Below are 17156 nucleotides of genomic sequence, written 5' to 3'. Positions count from 1 at the left end.
CCCATGAGTGCAAACATAAAACCCAGGAAGAGACAGTCGGCCAGACTGTAGCCTAAGAAACCCACTATTTGCTAAGAAACCCACTGGTGTCTGAAACAACCAGAGATTTTAAACACCAGAAGTTCCACCTGAACACGAGGAAGAACTTCTTTACAGTAAGGGTGGCAGAGCACTGAAATAGGCTGCCCAGGGAGGTTGTGGATTTTTCTGCCCTGGAGACATTGAAAGCCCACCTGGACACATTCCTGTGTCACCTGCTCTAGGTGACTCTGCCTTGGTGGGGGGGGGGTTGGACTAGATGATCTCCAGAAGTCCCTTCCAACCCTAACAACTCTGTGATTTAAGAGACATATTTTTGAATGATTCTGATTACATAAGAGTTTCAAAATATACTGGGCAGTTACAGAAATGTGAAAAGACACTACCCATCCTAAATGCTTAAAATGAAACAAAAGAAAACAAAAAAAAACCCAGGTGAAAACAAAATTTCAGTAAAAGACGTGATGTGGGGCATGCACTCTAATTCACTTCAAATCTTATCTTTCAGGCTGGGCTGCTCTTTTGAGCCATTTCAAGTTATTTAAAACTTCCTGCAGTCACTGTGGACAAAGCAGTCCAGATGGGATTTGCAGAAGCCCATGTAGGGAGTCTTCTGCCCCACTGAAGGAAGAAGGGACAAAGGCAGCAACAGGCAGGGACAACTTGGGTAGAAAAAGCTGAAGCAGTACAAGAGGACTTCAGATGATGGACAGCGGGAGGGAGGGGAAGGCAATTGCAAGCCACAGCCTGTAATGGGAAACAATGAAGTTTCATCCTGGTAAGCCCAGCATTCCACCAAATCCCAATATGTTCCAGATGTATTAGTGGTTAGCAGTATATGCTTGAAAAGAAGGCACAGAATTCCAGTAAATGGATTCAAGACAGTAATAAAGCCAGAGAAGATGATATACACCAGTATTACAGGAAATACATTATGTGAAATGTAAGTGAGACCAAGGGGAGCATCTTGAAAAAAAAAACGTTTGGGGAAATGCTTCTGAACTTCTGCTGAAATGAATAAGAACAGCTTCAGATGCTCAGTAGTTCCCAAAACAAGACTTGTATCTCAGTGCCTTCCCTTCCTGGGATCATTATAGAAAAGTAGCTTTTTAATTATCCTGATTTAAATTACCTTGAAGTATCTTGTACTAAAACTTGAAATTAAATCTGATTTCCACAAAAAACATGCTCCAAGTGGCTCAAAGTTCCTTTAAATCCTGTTTTTTCCATGTCCATGACTTTCAGCCTATAGATGTCAAAATATATTAAAAATAAAATTAGAAATTAAATCAACCCTCAGCTTTAACCACTAGTGCCAAGAACCATGGAACAGCAACTATATACTGGAAGTAAGAGGTAAAAGGGAAGGAAGAGAAATGAAGATCAAGTTTGCTTGAGGTCAGATCACCCATAGGATTTCCCACTGCTTTGCTTTTACCTACAGAGACCTTGATTAATACGTTATTTGTGCATGGATAAAGTACAATAGCAATGCATGTTTTTATTAAATTTTAAGAAATTAAGATAGGCCAACCATGCCAATTAGCACATACCTGCCCAAAGGGAGGGATGAGCGTTACTGCAGGGACTGCTTTCCAAATAGGAGCTGGAGGAGAACACCATGTTTTTGGGTTCAGAGCAACACTCTATACTCAGAGAGCAGATTGCTTTATCCTCAGGTCAATCATTAATGTATGCTTAGATTGCTTAAAAGAACTTTCCCAAACACAGAATAATCAGTCCAATACCCTGTAACAGAGCATAAAACCAAAGGATTTGTAAACCAGACACCACTAAGGACAACAGGGGCTGTTTCCCCCACCCCCACCATAAGGCAGGAGATGGAATGCCAGTTCAAGAGCACCTCACTGCTGATGTTCTTAAGAGCAACACATTTGGGAAAGCAAAGGCTTCCTTTATTTGCTGGTTGTGTGTGTTTGCTTTTAAGTTTTCTTTTTCCCACACAAACGACAAAACCTATATACCAGTCCTGGACTGCTCTCTGACCTTCAGCAAGCTGCTATCTCCTTGAAATCACAGTTCAGAGACACAATTTATGCATAGCCCATTTCAAAGCCCCTCAGGTGGGCTCAAAGGTGCTGCATGATGTTGAGTGCCAATCCACCAGAAACTCTCCTACCCAGATCAGATACTAAAAAAAAAATAATAATAAAAAAAAATAAAAAATTGGCAGGTGACCTGTCCTGGTATAAAACCTACTAACATGAAGTTACCTTCAGTATTTCAAGAGATGTCATAAATTCTGTGCTGTGTGCTCTGCCCAGTTAAACAGGCATCATTTATGCCTGTTTGCCCATGTTTGTCCCACCAAGTGGCATCGTACATAGATGTAAGCCTTAGCCCTAAGCTGAACTTAACTTACATGTGTGACCCTGAACACCACCAGTAATTTTTTCTTTCAGAAACTGGGATAGGAATCAGAGTTCCTTATAGCATAAGTGACATCTGCCAGTACTGTTATATCTAAACATATCTAAAAACACTAGCCTGTACTCTTATGGCAGTGACTACAATGTCAAGGCCATGTGCAATATGCTCTCAAAATTTAAGTCTGGATTCACACCTGGATGACACAATGAAGAAATCACCATTATAACCCTTCCTCAGAAAAAGACTTAAAGAATGGATAATCTGTAATATGAAGCTAGGCAGTCATCTTTCACTCTTCGTGAGTGCTTGGGGAGAGACTGAGTGAGATCTGGCAATCTTCCAGAAGAGCATCAAGGAGCTCCTGGGTTTCCACCCAACCCCCTGACCAGCGATGCAGGTGAAACACTGACCAACGTAGTGACTCAAAGCTGGTCAAGTAATTTCTTTGGAAGATCCTTTCTTCTTCTGCTCCCATAGCTAAAGGTTGCTGCTGCCACCACATCTCTGAGGCTGGACAGCAAGAGCAGCCAAATGCAGGGGCTGGACCTACTACTGCCCCTTTTGAGACAGCAAGGCCAAGCTAAGAGCAGATATCAAGACGAACCAAGACACTTCACTGCCCTGCTCCTGCTGAAGACTGCATGGCCACAAAACAAGCCAGGGGAAAGGAGCCCTTTATAAAAATCCAGCAGAGTCATCCTATTCATTTTATTGGCTTTTAGGGATCCCTGTAATCAAAGGACTCTCTCTCCCACTCTCCTTGCCTTTTGGGATGCTATGATGGGAATGGTGCAGAGTGAAAGCAAAAGTAGTCCAAACATCTTTTAATACCACATTTGGCTGACACTGTTGCTGACAGGGCAGCAAACATGTCCTAACTAATATTACCTTGGAACTATCTCCTTCAGAAGTTGGCTTTTCCATAAGCATTTATAAAGGACATAATAGCAGATAGCTCTGAGCACCCCAAGTGGGTGCTCAGCACTCAGCAGAGATCACCAATATAAATTAATTTCAAATGCAAACACAACACAACACTCTCACAGACTCTGATTTCAGCAACTTAATGGATAAAACATTATCAAAATCAAATTCATGGGGGAATGGGGAATGATATCAAATGAACAGAAATCCTGTTTTTACCATTAAATCCCAATGTGCTGTTTCTAATGTCATTGAAAAGTACTGGTATAATGTCGAGTAAAGCAAGAAACATTGAGCAGGCAATACCTTAGAAACCACAGTGACTTAGATATTGTAAGTGTTATCTACACCTTCCTTTCCTCTTTAACCTCTTCAGTACTCAACTGCCTGGCCACAGGCATTTCAGAGCCCAGCTTTTTTTGGGATGCATCTTAGGTTCTTAAAATCACCTTGACCAAGCTGATGTATAAATGTCAACTTCCCTGCTGCTCTTTTATTCATGTGTATCATTCACTAACCACTGCTATGAGGAACAGCTTCTCTCCCCTGCTCACACTGTCTTGAAAATGTGTTCTCACTTTGTCAAAATGTAGCTAACAGCAACACAACACCAGCCTGTGGCATAGGCAGCCGCTCCTCAGATGGGACCCAGGCCTGCCCAGGAGATCCCCTGGACCTCGCCTCTGCCAGAGGCAGAGCCTGGCTCTCAGGCAGGTCACCAGGAGCCCCACAGCCCATAGTCCCACGGGCTCCAACCCCATTCCACCTCCTACTGACCTGCAGCAGTAAATCCACTGCCCACCCAAACCTTGGCTGCCTTTCATGAACAAAACGCACTTGATGTAAAATTCACACCCCAGAGGGGTGTAACTGAGGACCCACCAAAGCTCCTGTGAACAGGAAACTCCTACTTGCGTACCTACCCATAATCGTTTTGTTGGCACCAAAGCCAAAAGAAGGACATGCAGGTCATCAGTCAAGTGGCTACTGAGCTGAAAATGCAAATTAAATGATACTGCTTAGCAGAACACTGGGTTAATACATAACTTCTTAACACTCCACTGCATAAGACTGAAACCAAACTGTCATCTGGGCTCCGACCCTCTGAGCAAGCAGACCTGTGCTGACTTGCTTTTCATAGCCTTCAGATCCAGACTTTTGTTTTCTTTCACACATTCACATTTGCATGACTATTTGCCAAACTACGTGAACCCAAATACAGTAACAAAAAGGTGTTGCCGAGATCTGTTGAAAAATACTATAAGTAAAACTATAGGGTCACATATCTGGAGCCCCTGGTGGTCTAGTGGTAAGGGCGCGGCGCTGTCACCGCCGAGACCCGGGTTCGATTCCCGGTCAGGGCCACTCCCGGGCAGATGGAGCTCGTTAGCCCTTGAAAGGCAACCCATCTACATCCTAAGGACCTCGCTGCCACCGTCCAAGCTCGCTTGGCCCCGGCAGATGAACCTTAGGATTAAAGGGTGGGCTCAGTTCCGCGCACACTGTGTCTCACCTAAAAAATCCAATGCGCAGGCTGGAAGGTGGAAAGACCTTCCCCGGATCTTCGCTCGCAAAGACTGGCCATAAAAAAAAATAAAGGGTCACATATATAGTAAAGTGATCACTTTGTAATTAAATTCAGGTCTTTTGTATGAAAAAAAAAAAGCTGAAACAGCCTTAATTGCTTCTTATAAAAAAAGATATAAATTATACAAAATATACTTTGCTAGGTGTAAAATCCAACCTGTGACAACTTCAACAGAAGTCATTTATCTGTGGGCACAGGGATGTGACACTGGCCAGGCATACTAGACCCATTTATCTAACAAGCAGTTGCTCTTCTTTAAATATGAGGAATAAAAGATTAGGAAAATATCTTCCTGTTATGAGGCTGACCTTACTGTACCATTTGGACAAAACTAACTCAAAACAGTGATAGTTTTGTTCCTACACCTCAGATGAAAAAATAAGGTTTCAAAGCTGACAGAACTAGTTTCCAAGTATTAGCAGGTATTTTGGCTTATCTGGCCACTGATGTCCCACTTAGGGACCCTTAGGACTAATTAATGCCACATTAAACAGAGCAGTGGAATTTCAACTGGCTTTGAGGAGAATTGGGAAAGACTTGCTGTCTCAACTGTATCAGTTTAACACACTAACCTCTAGAGCTTGGACGTTATCAGAAACATTAAACAAGGAGATATCAAATATATGTCTTGAGGTATTTCTGTGTTCCTAACAACATGCAGAAGATAATCAGACTAGTGCAGAATTCTCTATTTATATGCACACAGGTTTGAGGAATTGTCACAAAGCTCCACTAATCTATTTTTACTGAAGTTAATGACAGACCCCTGCAGATTTGAAAGGAACTTGATTCTGGGTAAGGGGGTGATGCAGTTGGCAACAGAGAACTCAAAAGAAGCAAGCAGTAGCACACGGGCCAGCCAGTTATAACTGACCTCTGTTTGGCTCTTCTTAACTAATGAATAAGCAAACAATTCCTGACTTCAGGTGGTTTCCTCTCTTCTCCCCCACCAAACATGAGTGCAATCAGTTCATAGCACAGCATCGTGCCTCCATGATAAAGCAGCAGCAAAGGCCACTGCTGTAGTTTAGGCTGATGAAGCACTGAAGACATCCATTCCCTGTAAAAGCACACATTGCTTAGTGCGGAAAATGAGTATTTACAGAAGCAAAGAAACAGGATACACCTGAGCTATTAGAAAATCAAACATCCTAGTATGCTGTGATAAGGTAATAAAAAATAACACAGTACATAAGAAAAAAATTCTTTTGGTGTTGAGAAAAGACAGAAAAGGCAGAATGGCTGCCCAGCAAGGTGGCCAGGAGGGCTCCCCCGCCCATGCTACTACACAGGCTGCCTTGTGTTTGGATGCCCCCAGATGTTGCTACTGTTTCTCTCAACTTCTTTGTTACTTACACAGAGCCAATTTTGCATTTCAGTGCCTGAAGCCCAGGAGGACAGATCTCATGGCAAGGTCTGTAATCTTTATCACCCACAGAGCAGCCATCTGGGACTCCTCCCCCAGCTGTGCTTTGCCATGCCATACCACCAGCTTCTCCTCACATATGGGCACAGCGTCCTACCAAGGGGCAGCCACAATATCCCACTATCCAGGGAGAAAAATTCCAGCCTTATATAACCATCTGTGGTCAGGCAGAACCAAGGCACTCCTTGCCAAAGTGCTTTTAATGTCGCCCCATCAGCCACTGATGTCTTAAAATGCTAGCAATTCTTGTCGATGCATTTCTTGCTCTAGAAGAAAGACTTCAGCAGGGGCATCCTGTTTGTTAATATACCTGACCAGGAAATTGCTAATAATAATTTGGAGACAACATCCTATTGCGACACCTGCTTGTTCACAATGAACAGAGTTACGGAATAATTTATGGCAGAATCACTTAAAAAAACCCCAAACAAAATAACCTACATTTTCTCCTGCCACTCTTCTTACCTATTTGGTTGGTTTAAATACTTCATGTCCCAAGTGAGATGCATCTTGCAAGAAACTTTATAAAGAGAATACAAAACACAGATGCATTTAACCCTCGTGTGAGCCACAGACGATGAGGGTGAATCCAGGTCCTCTTAACTGGGGACATGGCATGCCAGCTCCATGCACTTGAGTCCTTGGCTTTAAGGAAATTATAATTCAAACCTGTAACTTGATCCAAGTGAACTCAGGAATTTAACATAAGTGCTCTGCATGAGCACAACTATATTATCTTCAGACTAAATAAATTATTCTGATTATTTTTACTTAGATACATTCCACTGTGTATCAATTTCTGAAAAACAAGTATATCCTTTCAATACATTTTTAATGCTCACTTTAAGAGTACTTGAAACAAATATGAGCTCCTTGTTCCCCAGATTTCTGTTATTATCTTAAAGAGCATAAGAAAAAGTTTTCAGTAATTCTGTTAATACTCTTGCAACATTTCCACTCAAGCAGGAATTCAGCACTAAAATCTGAAATACTGGATATTGATGGCACACGCTTTTGGTCGATTAAACTTGAAATCCACATGAACTTTATACTACAATATCTCTGTGGTATAAAGAAAAATGTATTTTACTATGACAAACTATCGATTTCCTTACAATTAATTCAGTTAGATCCTCCCTTCCTGGCATCCCCAAGACCAGCTCCAAGAACATTACTATATTTAAACTGTGAACTTGGAGTGGATAACTTATTTTTCCCAAGTTTGATAGAAAACCTTTTGATCTGGAACTCAGGCCCTGCTCATTTTGCATATGCTTTCATGAAAAGGGATTAATGATATCTTAGAAAATCTGGACTCAGCAGTTTTTCACTATATTCTTCTCCCACTGCAGCACGGAGAACTGGCAAATATCAGGCAATGCAAACCAAGCAAGGAGCTTTACTCAACATATAAGAGAAAAATCCTGCACCTGACTTTTCTACCATCAATTTCCTTCATGCCTACCCAAGCTGGACACCAGAAGACAGCTTTAAGTCATGTAGTTCCTACTCTGGGAAGACGAAGCCCTTCTTCCCCCAGCAGACCTCCCATACCATGTTGTCACCACCTCAGTCATCCCAGTGATGGTTCCAATGGCTATGGCTGCTCTGCTGGGCACACAGCGACTTACAAACGAGCATCTGCCACTGCCCTTCCTTTCTGTGGACTCGGGTGCTTATTTTTGTATGTGTATGGAAATAACACCATGGCACATTTTTAGCTGTGTGTTTTTGGACCTAACACAAAATCTGTTATGGAAATCAAGCCACTATACAGTTAAACATTATCAAAACCCATCAGGTAGAAACAATTAGACCACTTTTACCCCAGATGACACAAAACATTCATTCCATAATTCTGCCTACCTTGGGAATCTGTTCATGCTTAAACTGCCCTGAAAAGACATCAGTATCATGTAACAGCATTAAACTTCGTGAATGTCTCTTTTCAGTACAATTTCTCAAAGCTATTCGTAAATGAATAAATAGCCCAAGGTGAGCAGAAAGCTTTCTCATGAAACCCAAGTAGTAATGCAGTATTACTGTTCCTGGATTCTTTCTCATTTGATCATGTTCTAGTAATTTTCCCAAGGGTGATATCAAGGACCCTCTTAACTGTACTGATTGCCCATCTCTGCATGGTAATGATAAAACTATTGATTTTCACATTTGTGACTCAGATGCAATTCAACACAAGAAGTACAAATTATTTTGACCTTGAAGTGCATCAGCCAAGCAATCACAAGTATGAAGAGCTTCACTCACATCAAAATGAAACAGCATTGTTGATAGCTGACACTGAAAACAGCGCTTCGTTTTCTCTGTACTTCTCAAAAGGAAGCCCTGGTCCAGCAGTAGATTTAATACAGGCTATGGAAGGGATCATAGAATGGTTTGGGTTGGAAGAGACCTTTAAAGGTCATCTAGACCAACCCCTCTGCCTTGGGCAGGGACATCTTCAACTCAGTCAGACAGGTCTGAAGAGCAGCAGCTGCAGGATGAGATTTGCCTTGGATGTGGGCTGACACAAAGCAGCATCCTGCCTTCCCTTGAGAAAAGAGCTGGGCACATCAAACAACTCCCCCTACCACAGAAAACCCTCTCCACGTTCCACTGCAGAGGTCAGTTTGATAATTCCTATCTTGCATGTGACAATAAGGAAAATGCAGCTTTCAGTCTCAGGGAAAAGTCTGGAAACTCAGGTCTTTGAGCTTACGCCATACATAGCCATCAGCTATTCCTCCTCCCTTGCTTCATCTGACTGCAAAGCTGTGGCACAACTCATCCCTCCGCTGCCCAAGGCTAAACCCTCTGGTGACCAGAGGGCTCTGTGCCACCACCTGAAGGTATCCAGCTTCCAGCATGGCATCAAGTGGGGTTGCACAATGCCATTTCAGAGAGGACGTCACTTGAGCAGGGAAAGGGGAGCCTTTTCTATTTGAAAAGAGAGAAATTGTAACTGTGAGCAAGTTCAACAGAGGCAGATTCATCCTGGGGCTGCGAGCCCATCAGTTTCCTCCAGAGACTGTCCTAGCTCTGTGGTTTCTTTTATATTTTTTTGAATGTGAACTTGAAACAGTTCTATATTGTTTCAGCGAGCAGGAAATCAGCCAAAAGAATAAGCCCCACAGGCCTTTAAATTATTTCAAACAGTTAAAAATAAGCTGCTATTCTATGATATAATTATAGAAATCACACTTCTTTGATGCACAATGGCAAATGAGCCCACTGAAGGGGCAAAAGGAGATAGATTTTTTCCTGGGAAATAAGTTCTTGTCTAAATAACACCTACCCTACGGACCATATTTATACAACTATTTCAACAAACAAGACTTTTGAAAGTCTGCTACAATTCACTGAGGAGAAAAGATCAAAGAAACTAACAGGAAGGCCAGGATGCAATCAAAATATTTGATCAGTGAGAGGTTGTTTATTCAAGTCATAAACTCAAGGGCACTTCAGTGGAAGCTGTGGGAGGAGAAGCTGCCATGAACACCTGAAAGCTGTGTAATCATGGCAGATCTAGCCCCTTAGGGGAATCCTCTCCTCATGCCCCACTGCCATCCCTGCAACCCTCCGTGCACAGCACACCACTGGCCCCATCATCCCATTTCCCATCATTTTCAGTGCAGCTACGTTAAACAACCAAGGGTGGAAATTCTACTTGCTCTCCTAAATCCCACCACCTCCCCCGCCACAGTTAAATATTTGGCCTTCAGTTAAACTAAATGGATTTTTGTTTTTTCTTTTAGAGCGGTCTCACGACCCCCATGTGACCCCGGTGGGAGGACAGAGGGAGGCAGGGAGACCCCACGGTGCACTCAGAGCCCTGCCAGAGCCCAGCGAGTGTCATCTCACTGAACGGCGGACATGGGTGTAATGAGCTTTTAAATACTTCCTTTCCTTTTTTGAAAAAAGAGAACAAGGGAAGAGCTACTGGTATTTTCTGATTTTCCTCCTCACGGGTTTTTTTATTTCTAAGTATATACTTAGCAAACATTAAAGAGCTATATATTTGTATGCAACTCACACTAAACAACTGCTTCGATAGTTTCTTTTTTAAAAATACCAAAATCTCACTTTCTTGAAAGGCTTTACTTTTACTTGTTTGTATATTCCCTAGGTTATCAGTACATTTCCCTTGGCTTTTCTGACAGCAATATACATGTCCTTGTAATCAGAGAAGTATGGGAAACTCTGGAAACGTCCAACTGTGTATAAACATTTAAAGCTCAGATACCCTAATACAAAACAAGTACCTCTCTGAAACAAACATCTCCAGATGTTTTAACTTATTTATATACATATATATATATAAGATATGACTCAGGCACGGAAAGCCAAAGAATGTTCTCATTTCCTGAGGCTGGCTAAGAAAAAGGAAAAAAATGTGAATGAAGGAACAAAGATTTCAAAAGTCAGCATTTTCTCAACAGCAGCAACTTTAAAATGCTCCAATTCAAATCATTTTCCATATAAATAGAATATTGCCTCTCTCCTGCAACTGCGTATCCTCACAAAAGGAAACACAGAAGGGAGACAAAAAATGTTGCTTTCTGGGACATTTAAAGTTCTACAGAAACATCTCACTAGAGACATGCCTGCCCTTCTCCTTTCAGCTCCAGTGAGGCTCATCGACATCTCCTACCAAGCCCCCTCTCCCACAGCTTGCCTTGGCTGCACAGCACAGGGGTTGAGAAGAACAAGCCAGCAAACACGTGTGCAGTGGCTGTCCCACAGCTCTGTCTCTGCATGGTGGCACTCAGCCCACGAGACCTCACAGCATCTCTTGCTCCATTTTTTTTTTTGTTTTTTTTACAACAGTACCAGTGGGTATAAACAGCATCCAGTTCCTCTGGGACCTAAAAGCAGTGGGTGAAGAAAGCCCATCGGCACCTTCAGATCATGAAGCTGTGTCATGCCAACCAATGTCAGGTAGATTTAAACAGGCATTGATGTGTCGCTATTCTCCATGGCCTTTCTAACCACAACCTATATGCGTCAGGGGGACAGGACATGGGCTTTCCTTCCTCTGAATCCTCTGAAAGTGAATTTCTGAAAACCAACTCTGTGGCAACCATGACAAAACCACTGCTGGGGTGGTTTGCCTTCAAGCAGGGCTCTAGGAGGAGACAACAAGCTGCAGAGAGAACATTCTCAAGTGCGTTTTCAACAGCAGAAAGCAAAATTGTCCAGGCAACCCTGCTGCAACAACCTGCAGGCAGGTGATCCCTCTTCCAGTGCAAGAGAGCACGGATGTGTACAGTCCTGACACCACACACGGGGCAGCCACAAGCAGTCCACGAATCCAACCCAGACCACCACCAAACATTGCTCCTTCCTTCTTTAGATCCCCAGCACCTCCTCACAGGATCTCACTTTTCACACTGTTCTCTGGGCCACAGCTACATGACTCAGGCACAAATCCACAATTCTGCTGAAATGGGTATTTCCATCTTTCCCACGTCCTTTCCCTTCGACATTACTGCCACCCATAAGACTAAGGAATCAATCTAGATTGAGACAAACCTAGTTTTAAATCTATGTATCTACCAGTCTTCCTCAACATGCATTTTCAGCTGGGTCAGGTCCCTGGGGCTGGTATGAGAGATGCTGGGGGATAGGAGTGTGTGGGTCAACCCGGTTGGCTGTAACACAACCACATTCTTAATTAAAATGGCTCTGTAATCGCTGCCTGTGGGAAGAGCAGCTGCCCTGGCATGGCCCACAGATGGTCTGTCCTGATTTGTAACACTGTCCAGAGCTGGGTCTGGGAGATGGTTGCTGCCATGTGAACCTCAGCCCACTTACCAGCAAAGCCTGGCAAAAATAAGTTACTTAATACAGCACAAATGTCGGTCTCTGCCATGAAACACAAGTCTGTCCTCCTACCAATACAGTTCAGAAGCGCACAGTGCTCATCTGCAAAGCTACAGAAACATTTGCCTATTTGCAAGCACTGCCTCACAAAAAAAAGAGGGGTTTCCAAGCAGAGACTGCTGTGCCAATTCAACCCCAAATCCACAGAGACCACCTTCCCCTGGCAGTGCCGGTGGGCAGCTCCTGCCTCCCCACCCGCCAAGCTGTATTTTTCATTCCCAAATCAGAGGTGGAGCATGCCAGGAGACACCGAAGGAGGACTCAAGGATGCTGCAGTTCCACATGGCAGGAGGCTGACGGGCAGTCCCTCGCCCCTGCCAGGCAGCACCCAGCCCCAGTGAGGATGGCCAAGCCTCCACAAAGAGTCCTCGCAAAGCACTGAGGTCCTCTTTTCCCCTCCCAGGGTGGATTTGAAACTAATTCTTTGCACAGTTTCTTCTCCCCACATTAATCCCACAGCTGCTGCACGTCAGTGTGGGGTCTGGACCGGAGCCACTTTGCCATGTCGTTGCATCCCAAATATTTGCTGGCGTTACTGCATTGCTTTGCCGTAGTCTTTCTCAGTGCCCTCAACTACAAAAAACCAATACATTAATACAGAAAACCCTTTTAATTCTGAGTACAGCAGCTGCCCCATTCTGCTCTGGCCACCCAGGAAATGTTCATAAAGGCAATATAATGCCTTAGCTTCTCAAATGATCTAAATCAACTCCCCACCCATGATGTGAGCAATAAACGGTTTCAACTCTACTGTTCACACCAGTTTAGGTTTTACTCAATCAACAGCTCATCCACCAGTGTGTTCTCAGGTCTTCAAACTATTTATTGCAAGCAGTGTTTGAAACAACCCTAAATGCACCAAGTTACTAAGGTCCCACGTTTTTATTGAATTCTGTATAAGTGACTGGTGAGGTGTTTTTAGTGAGTTAAAAAGTGAGAAAAAGGAAGGATCATCAGAGTTGGAATTCAAGGACTTCTTATTTAAAACACAAAGAAAAGCAATTAATATGAAAAACACAGAGCATAAAACCTCCTCCTGGGTGCCACCCTAGGGTGCTCCAGACTATGCCATTTTGGCCCAGAAACACGGTTTCAGGCTGCAAGACAGAAGGTCCACTTTGTCCATAAATAGTTTGTCACTGGCCACACCATCAGCTTCTACCCCCCAGGACCTGTCTCCAGGTCTCCAGTCTCCAGGTATGGAGATAAATGTCTGGTGTAAAGGGTTATTAGGATACACAATAAAAGCTAAGAAAATGACAGTATCTTGACTTTTGTTTTCCTTTCTATCTGCTTAAAAAAAACAGAAGTAAGCATTTTCTAAAGACTTACAGATGCAGGAAGGGAAATGCTGAAGTAATTGCAAAGGAGTGTCCCAATTTGAAGAAAAGTATTAACCCCAGGGCACAGTCACTTGTTGTGTTTTCCCTAACTGTCAGACTGAATTAGGACCTTTCCATCCTTTCCCCCTTTCTGTCTCAACACTAGCACAAGCTGTAAGGGTGACATGGACTGTAACACATCACTAACATGACAAGGACAGCAGACCACGTACATGGTTCACACTATGGACAGCTAATACAAGGGAAGGCTTTGGCTATAAAAACGGGACTGTCAGTTTCATTTCCCTTGTCATCAGTACTTGCCATCATGGAGAGACCTGACATGAATAATTTCCCCACCAACTATCGTGCAGCTTTTACCACAGCCAGCAATTAAAGCCTCCCTATATTGCAAAGTAATAAGAGCCCGCATTATGTTACTGAGTGAAAAACTTTTGAACTGGGCTTTGGAGGAGAACAAAACACAGAAGAATCAGACAGTGTAATCTAACACACTTAGCAAGAAGCCACAATTGCAGGAGCCGAAAACCCTGCCTTAAGTGCTCCAATAATAAATATTTTATTGCAACTTGAAAAAGAATTTGTTAACTGCGCAAATACCCTCCATATATTGCAGATCATTAACGGTTCTGCTGCAGTAACTGTATGGAGCCAGTCCTAAGAAAAATAACTGTGCATTACAACTGAGACTAAACTGCAGCATCACATTTAGCTTATTTACAGAGTCCCCTATCAAAGCCAGTAAGACCATGAAGTACCCACCCACATTTTTGAGCTTCACGGTCTACTGCAGAGTAAGAGCTGTAAATCCAATGAGTCTACGGCAGCTTTCCAAATGTAGTTATGCTTTGAATAAAGAGGAGCTTGCTTTTTATTTTGCTGCATGCTCGCCTGCATTTCTTGCTACAAAGAAAAACTTAAGCTTTTGTACTTTCCTAGAACAAACTAAGACAATAATGGTTCTGAACTGCAAGCTGATGTTTTTCTCTGAACCGCACAAGAAACTTATTCCAATAACACACCAAGATGAGTTCAGCACAACCAGCTGGAAAAGCTGCCCACAAAACTTTAAAGGGCACTTCCAAAGCAAACGGGTGTAATGACAAGCTATCAGCCCCAGGCAGCATGCCCAGCAATCCTGAATGGCCCACCACTACCCAGCCACAGTGGACAGGGCACATCCCTCCCTGCCCAAATCCCTCTCCTCCAGGGCAGTCTGGTCTCTCAGTATGATGCTAAGAGAGAGGGTTGTGCCTCAGTAATGGGTGTACAGCTGACAGCGCCAGCCTGCAAGTTCCTGTAGTTGCAAAACAAAAGCCACAAGAGTGACTCGAGTTCACAAAATGGAGAGGAAAAAAAAAGTTAAAAATAAGAGTATTTCCTTGTGCATACCTGCTGACCAGATGTTTGCTGCTCTTCTGTGTCTCAAACCTGGGGAGAGACCTAAAGTAATTCTTTCCTTTTCTGTTTTCTTCACAAAAAACTCTGATTATTTAAAGCCTCTAAATTAGAGCAAAAAGTCAAGTTCCAAAATCCCTCAGGAATCTCAGCCTGCAGAAGCCTTTGAGATCATCTTATATTTTGTTAAAAGGTGTTTTTGAATGAAACATGCATTGTTAGTGTCTTTTACCCAAAGACCAAAACAAGAAATCACACCAATTTTTAATTTTCTCTCCTTGCATTTTACCAAATCAAAGTGTATGTTTCAAGAGCCTTGCCCCTTTGTTTTATTTCGACTGGCCACCTGCACACCCGCTCCAGGTAAACTCCCACCAGAGTGCTCTGCTAGTTCGTCTCTGCAAGTTTCTGCAAGCGTGGGCTCTAGCCTGACTTTGTCCCAAAACTGCTTTGCTGCACCAGGGGTGTAGCCTAGTTCATATCCTGGGAAGCGTGTACCAGCAGGGCAGCAGGCCTGCTCCCTGACAACTTCAGCAGAACAGATGCCAAATACGTAATTGCTCTGTCTACCTGGCCAAAGAGGCGGGCTCTGCACCAGAGCCAGAGCACCTGCGTGGGGCTGAGAGATATACAGCTACTCGCAGTTGCAAGACACTGACCCTGGCAGCACAAATACTCAGCCATATTCAGGAATGCAGAGAGAAGCCTGGCCTGGAAGCATCCACCACTCACTACAAAATCAAGTGGCTTTTGGAACGACTGAAGAAAAAATAGTTACCTCAATACATACGGACATCTGAATCACATTATCGGGTTTTTCTAAGCATGTGGCTGCACGGCAGCTAGAAAGAAGGCTGGTCAAGGCTGGAGAGATCCTGCCCAGGGCATCAGGGTACTGACTCTGGGAGCAGAGCTGGCGCACCAGGATACCAGATGCCACCACGGTAGCTCCAACCCTGCCTGACTTTGTAGCTGCCACAGCTTTTCTCCAAAGGTGTGGCGCAGGGCTGGAGGAATTAGCAGTAGAAGTCGGGCACGGGAAAGATAAGGCGGTCTTGAGCCAGGCTAAAGTCTGTGTGCCAGCAGCCGTCCTGAACCTGCAGCCCAAGGCAGCTACAAAATCACTCCTTTTCCTTCCTTCAACTCCTGGTTTTGACATATTAGCGCAACACTTGCCTTTAATTAGGGTCATTTAATTAAGCACTTTAATTAGGGTCATTTCTTCCCAAGAAACAACTGCACCAGGCGAGGCTTTGAAAAGCTGAGCGACGAGTAGAGCAGCCTTTGCTTTCCGTAATCCATCACTATTAACCCGTCCCTAAGATAGTACTGCCCTGTAATTGTGGGATATGCATAAAACTGCACCAATCTCACCACATCGAGGTTACTCAGTACGATACTTTCAAAACAACCTCTCAGCTCAGGGCGCGTTTTAGCGCAGTGGGCATCCAACCGCGCTCACGGCACGGTCGGGACGTGCCGATCCCCTGTTTCTGGGTGTTATTCCCAGTTCTCTGTAACAAGGACACCGGAGCCGCGCCTCCGCTCCGTCCGTGCGCGTAACGCCGAAGGGGAGATCGCGGGGAGAAGGGATTCCTGAAGTGCCCCCGCTGCTGCTCCCGGGAACGCGGAGGGAGCGGGGAAAGTTCCCCCATGGAAGGGGGAGCTTCCAGGGGCGAGCAGCAGGCACACCTGTACGGCTGCGGACCACCACCCTCCCCAGCGGGACCCCAGCCCCCACCCCAGCCCGGCCCGGCTCCGCCGCCGCCCTTCGCCCGGCGGAGCAGCGGGGAAGCGCCTTTCCCGGGCTGCAGCCGGTGACAGCGGCCCGGCCGAGACACAGCGCCGCCCTCGGCAGCCGCCCGCCGCGGGAGGCGGGACGGGACGGGGCGGGCGGCCCCCGCGCCTCTCCTACCTGTTACAGTTCATCCCGGCCGCCGCGGCCGCCGCCGCCACCCCCAGCATCCCGCCGCTCCCGCCAAGCGCTCTCCGGCGGCGGGAGGAGCCAGCCCTGGCGGCGGTAATGGCGCTGGGCGCCCGCCCCGCCGACACCCCCGCCCGCCGCCGGGGGGCGCGCTCCGACCGCGCCGCCGCCGGGACCCGCCCCGGTCCCGCTCGGCCCGCGGCGCCCTCACGGCTCCCTCACCGGGAACGAAGGGACGGCCCC

At 44.9% G+C, this 17156-nt stretch overlaps 1 protein-coding gene across 3 annotated transcripts in view; it reads right to left on the bottom strand.

Moving 5' to 3' along the window:
* LIMS1 (LIM zinc finger domain containing 1) overlaps positions 1 to 17156 on the bottom strand; it is a 70567-nt gene extending 53411 nt beyond the window's left edge. The window contains exon 1 of one of the 3 annotated variants that reach the window (XM_050331286.1): positions 17136 to 17156. Coding sequence is in view for 1 of the 3 variants with exons in the window: in XM_050331282.1 (XP_050187239.1) it covers positions 16905 to 16954 (50 nt within the window). In the remaining 2 variants the exon portion in view is untranslated. Of the gene's footprint in view, positions 1 to 1171; positions 1191 to 16904; positions 16996 to 17135 lie in introns of those variants that run through there. The other 2 variants (XM_050331282.1, XM_050331285.1) reach the window with 2 other exon arrangements.

Source organism: Myiozetetes cayanensis, unplaced genomic scaffold (assembly GCF_022539395.1).
Source record: "Myiozetetes cayanensis isolate MyiCay16 unplaced genomic scaffold, myiCay2020 scf5-8, whole genome shotgun sequence".
Classification (NCBI taxonomy): Eukaryota; Metazoa; Chordata; class Aves; order Passeriformes; family Tyrannidae; genus Myiozetetes; species Myiozetetes cayanensis.
This window is presented reverse-complemented; position numbering and strand designations above follow the sequence as displayed.